Below are 15,632 nucleotides of genomic sequence, written 5' to 3' on the forward strand. Positions count from 1 at the left end.
GTCTCACAGCAGCCTTGGACTGACCATGGAACTTTCACGAGAGTTTGAAGACGCGGAGGTAACAGCGTAACAAATGTCATTGATTCACATTAAAATCATGCCATTGATCACTCCATAGTACATTTAGATCAATTCAGAGGTCTTTCTGTCAATGTGGTCATATCTGTTACTTTAAAATCAATCTTTTATTTACCCCACCAAAGAAGTTGGAGGAAGTTATGTTTTCGCCTCTGTTTGATTGTTTGTTTGTCTGTGAACGAGCCTGGATCCCATTATTTTTCATATATCATTATGAAAATTAATACTGAAGATTCATATCCTGATAGGCAAGAAGTGATTCAATTTTCACGGTCATAGGTCAAAGGTCAAAGTCAGGAAAAATCTTGGAAAATTGGAAAAAAAAAATCCCTATGCTTTAACATTGAACAAATTTTCAAAAATTCATACCTTTATCAAAAAAGATAAATTTTCTTTCATATTTGAGAGCGTTATGAAAGAAGGTATCATTATTTCACCTGACAAAGTTTGATATGGATCTGATCCCGATTACAGAGGAGCAGACTATCTCTCACTATCACCTAACAATGTTTGATCAGAATTTGATTTGGATTGTGCATTTTGTGGATATTTTACTTTAATATTGAAAAGCCCATTTGGTTTACATTTTGCATTATATGTCAATCAAAAGTGCCTCAACCACTCTCATTTTTCTGTTATGGATTTACCTACATCGCCAAAAATTGGAGGGAGGTTCCAATTTTATGCCTGTTTGTCTATCTTCCAGTTATCAGTCAGAAAACAAGTGCCAAAAAGCAATGACAAATTGTGCATAGCAGAGATAACTAATGTTCTGTGAAAATGATCTGAAAAAGAATTCAGAAACCAAAAAAGTTGACAAAAAAAACCTGACAACACCACAAAAAAAACTTTGATTCGAGTGCATGAAATAAATACATGCTCCTAACATTTGATCTCATCTAATTTAGCTTATGAAAAGTCACGTCTAATAGGGCTTGGACCTTGAAACTTTTTTGCAAGGCAAAATTTTGTGGAATTGGAAACTAGTGTTGGTGGAGGGTTGTGCTGTACGAGCGAGGTTCTCTAATTGATGTATTGTACAAGTCGTGACAGCTGGCTGGACGTGAGAGTTGATGCCTGATGGAAAAAAAGTTGTAATCCTGCATTTTAAGAAACTTTGTCATGGTTCTACCTGCTGAGGGTTCTGTCCCCCAAGTGCTGTTCGTTCACTGCGCAAAGGAGCAGATTGGCAATCATATCAGCGCGTCAGACAGAATTAAGTCACCAGGGCTGACGGAAGTACACAACGGTCACAGAGCGACTCCACTCTGCTCCAGAGGGGTGGCAATATTGTTCCCAAGTCACCCCTAGCCAGGTGTAATCTTTTCTGAAGATTGCAGTGTGCAGTATGATGGAAAGAAGCCCTGTTGCTTTTTAGCACGTTAATCTTTTTTGTAAACTCACATTGCTTCAAGGGTTAATTGTGTGGTTTGAAAGTGGGTTTTTAATTGCAGTGAATCAATCAGTGTCTGGATGACAGGTCATGCTGTTTGCTTGCACGCCGGCAAATGGATTTCTTGCCTTTAGTGTGCAGACTTCACACACACACAAACCATGATACAGAATAAGAATGTACTACTTTGACATTTTGCAAATATGTACCTCCTGTTTTGGTAACAGGAGTAAAAAGTCAGTGTTGAATGACAGTTTCCTACATACCTATAGGTTAGAGCGATGTAGCGCAGTGAAGACTTGTAGAAATTTGTCATCATCATGAAATGAAAGTGTAAATATTGTAAAAGTTTGCATGCAAACAGCACATATTTCAATGCAGAGAAATCCATCGTTTATAACTTTTGACATGCAAGTGGTTCAGCACCCCGTGGGCAATTCCCATGCCATGTGACTGAGTTGTCATTTATGATGTCTGCAAAGGTAATGTCAGTCAAAACCTCAGGCAAAACTCATGAAAGATGACAGCTGTGTTTCCGGTGCACAGTGTTTTCCGTGTGTTCAACTTCAGAAGACTTCAACAATTTTAAAATGCCCAATTCTTAATTATAATTATTCTAATTATGCAATTATACTGTATTTCTTGTCTTTCTGATGCCTTGTTCTGTTTTTTTCTCTCTGTTTAAGGTGTAGCTCCATCCAGAGATGGGAATTGTATTTGTGCTGGAAACCCACCTGTCCTGTGCACCAACAGCATTTCCTGTATATTCGTTTTGTGAATTGTTTCTGTGAATTGTTCTGTAATTTATGTCTATAGCATGGCCCAAGCAGAGGGTCACCCCTTTGAGTCTATTCTGCTTGAGGTTTCTTCCTCACAGGGAGTTTTCCTTACCACCGCCACTCTGGGGGTTAGTAAGGTTAGACCTTACTTGTGTGAAGCACCTTGAGGCAACTCTGTTGTGATTTGGCGCTATATAAATGAAATGAAATTGAAATTGAAATTCTTGTAAATTTTTATTTTGTTATTTTTGTCTCATTTTAAAATCAGTTAATGTGTTCATTTTGGAATAGTCAGACATCCTACACTGTGATACACTTGCTGTTAAAGGGATCATATTATACGACGGTAGGCTGAAAAGTTCTAAGGCTCACTATAATGCAGTTAATGCATTACTCCTTCATGGGGAGCCTTAGAACTTTTCAGCCTACCCTCGTATGTCTGTTAAGCAAGCTTAATGCACAGCTTAAAATTGTGAACATTTGTAGGTTTATCTATTGCAAACTACTTAAGTCCCATATAGGTTCAGAGGGTCATTAGTGCTGGTGCTTATCTACAGATTGCACAGTTTTAAGTGAATGAAAGCCTGTGACTCCCCCTGGATGGGACGCCATTCTGACACAGATTACTTCCCCAGCAAGGCTGGTACCCATTTACAGCTAGGTAGACTGGGACAAGGTAGATTAGGTGTCTTGTCGAAAGACATAGACAAGTTCCACGAGGAGGATTTCAAGTCAAAACCTGGATTAATCTTTTTAGTCACAGAGAACTACTATTATTCTGAACACTACTGTAGGTCTGCATATTGGCAGGTCAGCTCCAAAACTAAATAAGTGAGATTGCAGAGCGGGTAGAGCAGTGGGATTGGTGACGGGCAATCAGCATATTGACCCGGGATCAATTCCCAGTCATGCTATTTGGACAAGACGCTTTACCTGTATTGTCCCAGTCCACCCAGCCTTAAAAGGGTACCAGTCTTGGTTTGGAAGCAACCTGCAATGAACTGGAGTCCTTTTCATTTTCATAGACTCTTACCAACTTCACTCTACAGTATCCAGAGATACGTATGGGCACCAATGTGCCTCACAGCCTATATAGGTATTAAGTCTTCTTCCAGTAAGTAGCTGCTTTCGATCCCTCTTGCTTTAAATTAAAAACAGGTATTGCTCACCACACCCTTCTTCTTTGTCTTTCGGCTGTTCCCGTTAGGGGTCGCCACAGCAGATCAATCGTTTCCATCTCACCCTGTCCTCTGTATCTTCCTCTGTCACACCAACCACCTGCATGTCCTCTCTCAGCACATCCATGAACCTCCTCTTTGGTCTCCCTCTTCTCCTCCTGCCTGGTGGCTCCATCCTCAGCATCCTTCTCCCTATATACCCTGGGTCCCTCTTCTGCACATGTCCAAACCATCTCAATCTCCCCTCTCTGACTTTGTCTCCAAACCGTCCCACCTGAGCTGTCCCTCTGATATGTTCATTCCTAATCTTGTCCATTCTTGTCACTCCCAAAGAGAATCTCAACATCTTCAGCTCTGCCACCTCCAGCTCTGCCTCCTGTCTTTTTGTTAGTGCCACTGTCTCTAAACCATACAACATAGCTGGTCTCACTACTGTTTTGTAAACTTTCCCCTTCACTCTTGCTGATATTCTTCGGTCACAAATCACTCCTGCCACCTTTCTCCACCCACTCCACCCTGCCTGCACTCTCTTCTTCACCTCTCTACCACACTCTCCACTGGGCTCCCTCTCATTCACACACATGTACTCAGTCTTGCTTCTAGTGACTTTCATTCCCCTTCTCTCCAAAGCATATCTCCACTTCTCCAGACTAGACTGAACTTGCTCTCTACTCTCTACAAGAAAGGACTCAGAGCTGATCCTTGGTGTAATCCCACCTCCACCTTGAATGAGTCTGTCATTCCAACTGCGCCTCTCACCGCTGTCACACTATTCTTGTACATGTCCTGCACTACCCTAACGTACTTCTCTGCCACTCCAGACTTCCTCATACAATGCCACAACTCTTCTCTTGGCCCAAGTCCACAAACACACAAAAAATGTGTCCAAAAAATGAGGTGGGCTTCATAGATAATTGGCAAAGCTTCTGGGGAAAACCTGGTCTTGTTAGGAGAGACGGCATCCATCCCACTTTGGATGGAGCAGCTCTCATTTCTAGAAATCTGGCCAATTTTCTTAAATCCTCCAAACCGTGACTATCCAGGGTTGGGACCAGGAAGCAGAGTTGTAGTCTTACACACCTCTCTGCAGCTTCTCTCCCCCTGCCATCCCCTCATTACCCCATCCCCGTAGAGACGGTGCCTGCTCCCAGACCACCAATAACCAGCAAAAATCTATTTAAGCATAAAAATTCAAAAAGAAAAAATAATATAGCACCTTCAACTGCACCACAGACTAAAACAGTTAAATGTGGTCTATTAAACATTAGGTCTCTCTCTTCTAAGTCCCTGTTGGTAAATGATATAATAATTGATCAACATATTGATTTATTCTGCCTTACAGAAACCTGGTTACAGCAGGATGAATATGTTAGTTTAAATGAGTCAACACCCCCGAGTCACACTAACTGTCAGAATGCTCGTAGCACGGGCCGGGGCGGAGGATTAGTAGCAATCTTCCATTCCAGCTTATTAATTAATCAAAAACCCAGACAGAGCTTTAATTCATTTGAAAGCTTGACTCTTAGTCTTGTCCATCCAAATTGGAAGTCCCAAAAACCAGTTTTATTTGTTATTATCTATCGTCCACCTGGTCGTTACTGTGAGTTTCTCTGTGAATTTTCAGACCTTTTGTCTGACTTAGTGCTTAGCTCAGATAAGATAATTATAGTGGGCGATTTTAACATCCACACAGATGCTGAGAATGACAGCCTCAACACTGCATTTAATCTATTATTAGACTCTATTGGCTTTGCTCAAAAAGTAAATGAGTCCATCCATAAAGACATGGATGACCTCTAATTTCCTGCTTTTAAACTCAGATAAAACTGAAGTTATTGTACTTGGCCCCACAAATCTTAGAAGCATGGTGTCTTACCAGATCGTTACTCTGGATGGCATTTCCCTGATCTCTAGTAATACTGTGAGAAATCTTGGAGTTATTTTTGATCAGGATATGTCATTCAAAGCGCATATTAAACAAATATGTAGGACTGCCTTTTTGCATTTACGCAATATCTCTAAAATCAGAAAGGTCTTGTCTCAGAGTGATGCTGAAAAACTAATTCATGCATTTATTTCCTCTAGGCTGGACTATTGTAATTCATTATTATCAGGTTGTCCTAAAAGTTCCCTAAAAAGCCTTCAGTTGGTTCAGAATGCTGCAGCTAGAGTACTGACGGGGACTAGCAGGAGAGAGCATATCTCACCTGTGTTGGCCTCTCTTCATTGGCTTCCTGTTAATTCTAGAATAGAATTTAAAATTCTTCTTCTTACTTATAAGGTTTTGAATAATCAGGTCCCATCTTATCTTAGGGACCTCGTAGTACCATATTACCCCATTAGAGCGCTTCGCTCTCAGACTGCGGGCTTACTTGTAGTTCCTAGGGTTTGTAAGAGTAGAATGGGAGGCAGAGCCTTCAGCTTTCAGGCTCCTCTCCTGTGGAACCAGCTCCCAATTCAGATCAGGGAGACAGATACCCTCTCTACTTTTAAGATTAGGCTTAAAACTTTCCTTTTCGCTAAGGCTTATAGTTAGGGCTGGATCGGGTGACCCTGGACCATCCCTTGGTTATGTTGCTTTAGACGTAGACTGTGGGGGGGTTCCCATGATGCACTGTTTCTTTCTTTTTTTGCTCCGTGTGCATCACTCTGCATTTAATCATTAGTGATCGATCTCTGCCCCCCTTCTCGGCATGTCTTTCTCCTGGTTCTTTCCCTCAGCCCCAACCAGTCTCAGCAGAAGACTGCCCTTCCCTGAGCCTGGTTCTGCTGGAGGTTTCTTCCTGTTAAAAGGGAGTTTTTCCTTCCCACTGTGGCCAAGTGCTTGCTCATAGGGGGTCGTTTTGACCATTGGGGTTTTTCATGGTTATTGTATGGCCTTGCCTTGCAATATGGAGCGCCTTGGGGCAACTGTTTGTTGTGATTTGGCGCTATATAAGAAAAAAGTTGATTGATTGATTGATTGACCCACCACTTTAATCATATTTTAGATCTTGTTCTGACTTATGGTATGGAAATAGAAGACTTAACAGTATTCCCTGAAAACTCCCTTCTGTCTGATCATTTCTTAATAACATTTACATTTACTCTGATGGACTACCCAGCAGTGGGGAATAAGTTTCATTACACTAGAAGTCTTTCAGAAAGCGCTGTAACTAGGTTTAAGGATATGATTCCTTCTTTATGTTCTCTAATGCCATATACCAACACAGTGCAGAGTAGCTACCTAAACTCTGTAAGTGAGATAGAGTATCTCGTCAATAGTTTTACATCCTCATTGAAGACAACTTTGGATGCTGTAGCTCCTCTAAAAAAGAGAGCTTTAAATCAGAAGTGCCTGACTCCGTGGTATAACTCACAAACTCGTAGCTTAAAGCAGATAACCCGTAAGTTGGAGAGGAAATGGCGTCTCACTAATTTAGAAGATCTTCACTTAGCCTGGAAAAAGAGTCTGTTGCTCTATAAAAAAGCCCTCCGTAAAGCTAGGACATCTTTCTACTCATCACTAATTGAAGAAAATAAGAACAACCCCAGGTTTGTTTTCAGCACTGTAGCCAGGCTGACAAAGAGTCAGAGCTCTATTGAGCTGAGTATTCCATTAACTTTAACTAGTAATGACTTCATGACTTTCTTTGCTAGCAAAATTTTAACTATTAGAGAAAAAATTACTCATAACCATCCCAAAGACGTATCGTTATCTTTGGCTGCTTTCAGTGATGCCGGTATTTGGTTAGACTCTTTCTCTCCGATTGTTCTGTCTGAGTTATTTTCATTAGTTACTTCATCCAAACCATCAACATGTTTATTAGACCCCATTCCTACCAGGCTGCTCAAGGAAGCCCTACCATTATTTAATGCTTCGATCTTAAATATGATCAATCTATCTTTGTTAGTTGGCTATGTACCACAGGCTTTTAAGGTGGCAGTAATTAAACCATTACTTAAAAAGCCATCACTTGACCCAGCTATCTTAGCTAATTATAGGCCAATCTCCAACCTTCCTTTTCTCTCAAAAATTCTTGAAAGGGTAGTTGTAAAACAGCTAACTGATCATCTGCAGAGGAATGGTCTATTTGAAGAGTTTCAGTCAGGTTTTAGAATTCATCATAGTACAGAAACAGCATTAGTGAAGGTTACAAATGATCTTCTTATGGCCTCAGACAGTGGACTCATCTCTGTGCTTGTTCTGTTAGACCTCAGTGCTGCTTTTGATACTGTTGACCATAAAATTTTATTACAGAGATTAGAGCATGCCATAGGTATTAAAGGCACTGCGCTGCGGTGGTTTGAATCATATTTGTCTAATAGATTACAATTTGTTCATGTAAATGGGGAATCTTCTTCACAGACTAAAGTTAATTATGGAGTTCCACAAGGTTCTGTGCTAGGACCAATTTTATTCACTTTATACATGCTTCCCTTAGGCAGTATTATTAGACGGTATTGCTTAAATTTTCATTGTTACGCAGATGATACCCAGCTTTATCTATCCATGAAGCCAGAGGACACACACCAATTAGCTAAAGTGCAGGATTGTCTTACAGACATAAAGACATGGATGACCTCTAATTTCCTGCTTTTAAACTCAGATAAAACTGAAGTTATTGTACTTGGCCCCACAAATCTTAGAAACATGGTGTCTAACCAGATCCTTACTGTGGATGGCATTACCCTGACCTCTAGTAATACTGTGAGAAATCTTGGAGTCATTTTTGATCAGGATATGTCATTCAAAGCGCATATTAAACAAATATGTAGGACTGCTTTTTTGCATTTACGCAATATCTCTAAAATCAGAAAGGTCTTGTCTCAGAGTGATGCTGAAAAACTAATTCATGCATTTATTTCCTCTAGGCTGGACTATTGTAATTCATTATTATCAGGTTGTCCTAAAAGTTCCCTAAAAAGCCTTCAGTTAATTCAAAATGCTGCAGCTAGAGTACTGACGGGGACTAGAAGGAGAGAGCATATCTCACCCATATTGGCCTCTCTTCATTGGCTTCCTGTTAATTCTAGAATAGAATTTAAAATTCTTCTTCTTACTTATAAGGTTTTGAATAATCAGGTCCCATCTTATCTTAGGGACCTCGTAGTACCATATCACCCCAATAGAGCGCTTCGCTCTCAGACTGCAGGCTTACTTGTAGTTCCTAGGGTTTGTAAGAGTAGAATGGGAGGCAGAGCCTTCAGCTTTCAGGCTCCTCTCCTGTGGAACCAGCTCCCAATTCAGATCAGGGAGACAGACACCCTCTCTACTTTTAAGATTAGGCTTAAAACTTTCCTTTTTGCTAAAGCTTATAGTTAGGGCTGGATCAGGTGACCCTGAACCATCCCTTAGTTATGCTGCTATAGACGTAGACTGCTGGGGGGTTCCCATGATGCACTGTTTCTTTCTCTTTTTGCTCTGTATGCACCACTCTGCATTTAATCATTAGTGATTGATCTCTGCTCCCCTCCACAGCATGTCTTTTTCCTGGTTCTCTCCCTCAGCCCCAACCAGTCCCAGCAGAAGACTGCCCCTCCCTGAGCCTGGTTCTGCTGGAGGTTTCTTCCTGTTAAAAGGGAGTTTTTCCTTCCCACTGTAGCCAAGTGCTTGCTCACAGGGGGTCGTTTTGACCGTTGGGGTTTTACATAATTATTGTATGGCCTTGCCTTACAATATAAAGCGCCTTGGGGCAACTGTTTGTTGTGATTTGGCGCTATATAAAAAAATTGATTGATTGATTGACAATGTAACTCTTTCTGTCCTTCTCTGTACTTTTCCAACAGTATTCTCAGAGCAAACATTGCATCTGTAGTGCTCTTTCTCGGCATGAAACCATATTGCTGCTCACAGATCTTCACCTGTTTTCTAAGCCTAGCTTCTACTACTCTTTTCCATAACTTCATGCTGTGGCTGATCAGCTTTATGCCTCTGTAGTTACTGCAGCTCTGCACATCACCCTTGTTCTTGAAAATAGGAACCACCACACTTCGTCTCCACTCCTCAGGCATCCTCTCACTTTCCAAGATTTTATTAAACAATCTGGTTAGAAACTCTACTGCCATCTCCTAGACATTTCCATGCCTCCATTGGAATGTCATCTGGACCAACTGCCTTTCCACTCTTCATCCTCTTCATAGCAGCCCTCACTTCGTCCTTGCTAATCTCTTTTACTTCCTGATTTACTCTCACCACATCATCCAGCCTTTTCTCTCGCTCATTTTCTTTATTCATCAACTCTTCAAAATATTCCCTCCACCTTCTCAGCACACACTCCTCACTTGTCAGCACATTACCATGTGCATCTTTTACCACCCTAACCTGCTGCACATCCTTTCCAGCTCTGTCCCTTTGTCTGGCCAATCGGTACAAGTCCTTTTCTCCTTCCTTACTATTCAACTTCTTGTACAGCTCGCAATATGCCTTTTCCTTTGCTTTTGCCACTTCTCTTCTCACCTTACGCCACATCTCCTTGTACTCCTGTCTACTTTCTTCATCTCTCCGACTATCCCAAAACTTTTTCGCCAACCTCTTTCTCCTTATGCTTTCCTGGACCTCTTCATTCCACCACCAAGTCTCCTTGTCTTCCTTCCACTGTCCAGATGTCATACCCAGTACTGCCCTAGCTGTCTCCCTCACCACATCTGCAGTACTTTTCCAGTTGTCCAAAATTGCTTCCCCTCCAACTAGTGCTTATCTCACCTGCTCGCTAAATTTCACACAACAGTCTTCCTCCTTCAGCTTCCACCATCTGATCCTTTGATGAGCTCTCACTCTCTTCTTCTTCTTTACCTCTAAAGTCATCCTACAAACAACCATCCTATGCTGTCTAGTGACACTCTCTCCTGCTACCACCTTACAGTCTGTGATTTCTTTTAGCTTGCATCTCCTATAAAGAATGTAGTCCACCTGTGTGCACCTTCCTCCACTCTTATATGTTACCCTGTGCTCCTCCCTTTTCTTAAAGTAGGTATTCACCACAGCCATTTCCATCCTTTTTGCAAAATCAACTACCATCTGTCCTTCCCCATTCCTATCCTTGATACCATATCTACCCATTACTTCCTCATCACCTCTGTTCCCTTCACCAACATGCCCATTGAAGTCTGCTCCTATCACCACTCTTTCATGCTTGGGCACACTCTCCACCACCTCATCTAACACACTCCAGAAATCTTCTTTCTCCTTCATCTCACAACCTACCTGTGGGGCATATGCACTGATGATATTCATCATCACCCCTTCAATTTCCAACTTCACACTCATCACCCTGTCAGACACTCGCTTAACCTCCAACACACTTAACATACTCTTCCTTTAAAATGACCCCAACACCATTTCTCTTCCTGTCCTCACCATGGTACAACAACTTGTACCCACCGCCGATGCTCCTGCTCTTACTTCCCTTCCACTTGGTCTCTTGCACACACAATATGTCTACCTTTCTCCTCTCCATCATATCAGCCAGCTCTCTCCCTTTACCAGTCATACTACCAACATTCAAAGTCCCCACTTTCATTTCCACCCTTCTAGTTTTCTTCTTCTCTCGCTGTTCGTGGCAACGTTTTCCTCCTCTTCTTCATCGTCTTCGCCCAGCAGTAGCCCAATTTCCACCGGCACCCTGTTGGGCAATAGCACCGGTGGCGGACGTTGTTAACCCGGGCCGCGACCGATCCGGTATGGGAATTCGATTCTGAGTCTGCATAGTTGGGTTGGCTTGTTTTACGCCGGATGCCCTTCCTGACGCAACCCTCCTCATTATCATTTATCCGGGCTTGGGACCGGCACTCAGAATGTACTGGCTGCACACCCCATGTGGCTGAGTATTGCTCACCACACCCACCTGTCCCAAAGCAAAAGGGGGTAGGATCAATTTGTTTACACTACAGACTGTTCCCCACAGAGGAAGAAATTTTCATATATTAACTTCTGGTACATGGATCGAGGAAATCTAAAACAAGCCTTTTGTTGTTGCTGGGATATTCAGGGATTTAATCCATTCACAAGTCACAGCTCGAAGGGTTTTCCAATAACCTGGACATTGATTTTGTGCAGTATGAAGGAGACATTTTATGACAGACAGCACAGACAATGACAGGACTTACAGCAAGGACATCAAGCAGGGGCTCATCCAGTTGGACACTGAGTTGATGTAAAGAGCTGAGCAGGAAGACTCCTGGTGCTTGACAGGCCAAGATGGACAGACAGGGTGAGGCACAAAGGAGGACAACAACAGGTGAATATGTGAGATATTCAACCAATAGACAGACTGATCAGGTGTTGGAGATGACTAGGATGGCTGCATGAGGTGATCTGAAAGATGAAGATCAAATGAAGAGCAGTCGAGTTCACAAACAGGCAGCCAGGTGGGAAGAAGTACACACCAGTGGAGTCTTGAGCAACTTTGGCGTGACCAGGAATACCAAAGCAAACAGATAACGGGTCCTTAAGTAACAAAAGTAATGAACTGGCAAAAGTGAACCAACACCCAGGGTAGATGTAGAGCAGGGGTGAAGGCCGCCCCATGTACGGTGGCTCTGCTGTTCACTGTGTCATTACAAGTCGTTTGCGAATGAAGTGGAAGGTGCAAGGGTAAGGTAAGCAGCTAACTGTATAATTAGTCATTTTAAAAGTTTCTTTACATATTTGTGCATATGTTTACATACCTCTGTAGGAATCCTGTCTGTGCTACCAAGTTGATCGATGATATTTTTGCTGATATTTAGTGGTGACAGGAAACAGTTTAAGTGTTTTTAGCTTGCCTCATAAAATTCCATTATAAAGGCGATTATCCTGTGTTCTAAATCAAGACTGCACCAATTAAATTCATTCATGTCCCAAGTGAAAAGATGAACTCTACAGCATCTAAAAACAGAACCCAGGTTGAAAAATGTCAATCTTCCCTTTTAAACATTATTGAAGTAGAAACCCCCCACTTAACTGCGTGTCAGATGAACAGTGCCTTTTTTAGTAGAAAAAAAGCTGCAGTTATCTATTTTAGAATTTACCATGCAGCTTTTGAATCAGTGTGAAACATGATATCAATTTGGCTTTGATACACAAACGCATTTTAGTATTTTTCCAACAAAAAAACGGTTAATATTACAAATGCCTCATATCTAATCACTTGAGTTCTGTTCTGTTCTGGTAACCATTTGGCCGACACACACAACTGCGGGGCATCGAGGGGAACGTATATACTGTGAAAAATCCATAAAAATGGAGACAGTCTATGCATAAATTCTGGAGGAATTTCAATAAATTAAAATTTTAAAAAAATTGCTCACAGCACCTTTAATATGCCGAAGGATGTTTCTCTCTGCTGCGGTTTTGTTGCCGTTAGCTACATATTTGCTACCCAGCTGTGAGTTGCAGCTGTCATCATCGTCAAAGAGCACACAATTCCTACTGTATATTGTTTTCTAAAACCTTGGGGCAAAAACGTCTATACAGAAAATACCCAGACACCCATCAGGGCGCTCGTCAGACATCATAAGTCACCAAATAGACAAAGTGATGACGACAATGAAATAAGATGAACACTGTCATAAATGTTTATAAGCATTAAACATCCCACAGTGAAAAAAAGATGGACAGACAGGGTGAGGCTGTCAAAAAAGATGCTCGCAAATGTAAGAATATTACTTTTTATTCGCTTATCACCGGAGTCACACACCAACTTTCTTCTTTGAAGATGCTGAAATGTTCACATTACAAGTGAACATTACAAGTTCACATTACGAGACCAAACAGGTACGACTTCCTGAAGTCCACAGGAAACCTCTTGCTTTTTGCCACTTTAATAAAACTACAGGTGTCAGAAAAAAATGAATTTGAAACAAATCTTTGCTGTGTGAGCGTTAAGTGGAACAAATTTCATTAATGTCTGCCCTGGGATTAAATTTAAAACTGAAACATTGCTGCCCACCAGTTAGCAGAGGCTCAGCAGGTAACTGTGCTTATTTTCTTTCCCACCATCTCTTCCATAATGCAGATGTATATCCAGACTACGACTCTGACCATCTCTGTAAGCCTTAGTGCTTCTGTGTCTCTGGGAATGCTCTACATGCCCAAAGTCTACGTGGTTCTTGTCCATCCAGAACAGAACATACCCAAGCGCAAGCGCAGCCTGAAGGCAGTGGTGACCGCCGCAACCATGTCCAACAAGTTCAACCCCAAAGGTAGCCTGAGGCCCAACGGAGAGGCCAAGTCTGAGCTCTGTGAAAGTCTGGAAACACAAGGTTGGTGTCATGTTTGAAAGAGGAAATGATCCTCAGGATCATCCAATAGGCCATTTTATGTTGATCCAATATATACACGTGTGTGTGTGTGTGTGTGTGTGCGCACGCACGCGTCTAGCCCAGTTTCAGGGTTTTGTTTTTTTGTTTTTGTTTTTTTTTTTTTTGGAGGGATACCGTGTCATGGAATGTATTACTTTTTTTGTGATGTGGTCAACCTTCAATCACTAATTTTAACCCTAATCGTAACTCAAAGCCCCCCCCCCGTGTCATCCCAAATTTCATGATACCATCACAAATTATTTTTGTGACACCATCACAAATATGTGCTCAGTGAAATGTTCATATGTCCATCCCCTGACTTGTCTAAATGCAGAGTATGTTCAGAGTGTGTTGGTGGTTAAGGGTGGTGAGTGTGAAGTTGGAAATTGAAGGGGTGATGATGAATATCATCAGTGCATATGCCCCACAGGTAGGTTGTGAGACAAAGGAGAAGGAAGATTTCTGGAGTGTGTTAGATGAGGTGGTGGAGAGTGTGCCCAAGCATGAAAGAGTGGTAATAGGAGCGGACTTCAATGGGCATGTTGGCGAGGGGAACAAAGGTGGTGAGGAAATAATGGGTACAGTATCAAAGACAGGAATGTGGAAGAGCAGATAGGAGTTGATTTTGCAAAAAGGATGGAAATGGCTGTGTTGTGTGTTGGGGGGTTTGGCTGGACATTTGGGTGCTGTTTTCTTTTCTTTGCTCTCCAGGTGGTATGCAAACTGTTTTTTTCTGTGGAGAAGGTGCTGGCGGAAGAGTCCTTTACCCTCATCAGAACTATTGGCTGCACCTGTGGAGGATGTTCACGTGCAGGCCTAACAACTTGCAGCACCTGTGGATGATGCTCACATGCAGACTTAAAGACTTTCAGCTGAAACAGATAATGAGATGGCGTTCTGCATTTAAGCCATGAGTGATTTGAGCAGAATTGCCGGGAACTCGACCTTGTGACGTTCGGTTGTGAGACGCTGAGGACCGCACCAGGGTTTGACACATCGTGCCTGTGAAGGAGGACGGGTGAGGGACACATGCTGTCAGCACACATCAGAGGTGATTATCGTCTGAATAATCGTTAATAGTAATTTGGCGTTTTGTTACGCAGTATATTTGAACATTGATGAGAATTGTGCAGTTTGCTTCTCACTGCTGTGGCGTACGGATTGATGATCCTCCACCTGTTGTGAGAAGCTGCTCATTTACATAAGGCTTAAATTCAGACCTGAATGTGTTGCTGATAGTGTGTGCCTCTGAAGGATATTTGTTGTAGCTCTGTTGACTTACCTCACCTTTTCCGTCCTTCACAGAGTCAGTTTGTCGTATCCACCTGGGGGGTGTTCGGCAGTGAATCTGAGTCCAGAAGTGCCGGGCTTTGATCCATTTGGGCGCTGGAGAGCGCGCCGTCCTTCACCTTGCCAAGACAGCTGACTATTTGTTATTGTTAGGAGAGACGGCATCCATCCCACTTTGGATGGAGCAGCTCTCATTTCTAGAAATCTGGCCAATTTTCTTAAATCCTCCAAACCGTGACTATCCAGGGTTGGGACCAGGAAGCAGAGTTGTAGTCTTACACACCTCTCTGCAGCTTCTCTCCCCCTGCCATCCCCTCATTACCCCATCCCCGTAGAGACGGTGCCTGCTCCCAGACTACCAATAACCAGCAAAAATCTATTTAAGCATAAAAATTCAAAAAGAAAAAATAATATAGTACCTTCAACTGCACCACAGACTAAAACAGTTAAATGTGGTCTATTAAACATTAGGTCTCTCTCTTCTAAGTCCCTGTTGGTAAATGATATAATAATTGATCAACATATTGATTTATTCTGCCTAACAGAAACCTGGTTACAGCAGGATGAATATGTTAGTTTAAATGAGTCAACACCCCCGAGTCACACTAACTGTCAGAATGCTCGTAGCACGGGCCGGGGCGGAGGATTAGC

At 42.2% G+C, this 15,632-nt stretch overlaps 1 protein-coding gene across 2 annotated transcripts in view; it reads left to right on the top strand.

Moving 5' to 3' along the window:
- The window catches only part of LOC117512710 (metabotropic glutamate receptor 4-like), a 673,449-nt gene that overhangs the window by 623,271 nt on the left and 34,546 nt on the right, over nt 1-15,632 (top strand). For both annotated transcript variants that reach the window (XR_004561363.1, XM_034172892.1), the window contains exon 10: nt 13,406-13,652. Coding sequence is in view for 1 of the 2 variants with exons in the window: in XM_034172892.1 (XP_034028783.1) it covers nt 13,406-13,652 (247 nt within the window). In the remaining variant the exon portion in view is untranslated. The remainder of the gene's footprint in view (nt 1-13,405; nt 13,653-15,632) is intronic.

Source organism: Thalassophryne amazonica, chromosome 6 (assembly GCF_902500255.1).
Source record: "Thalassophryne amazonica chromosome 6, fThaAma1.1, whole genome shotgun sequence".
Taxonomy (NCBI): Eukaryota; Metazoa; Chordata; class Actinopteri; order Batrachoidiformes; family Batrachoididae; genus Thalassophryne; species Thalassophryne amazonica.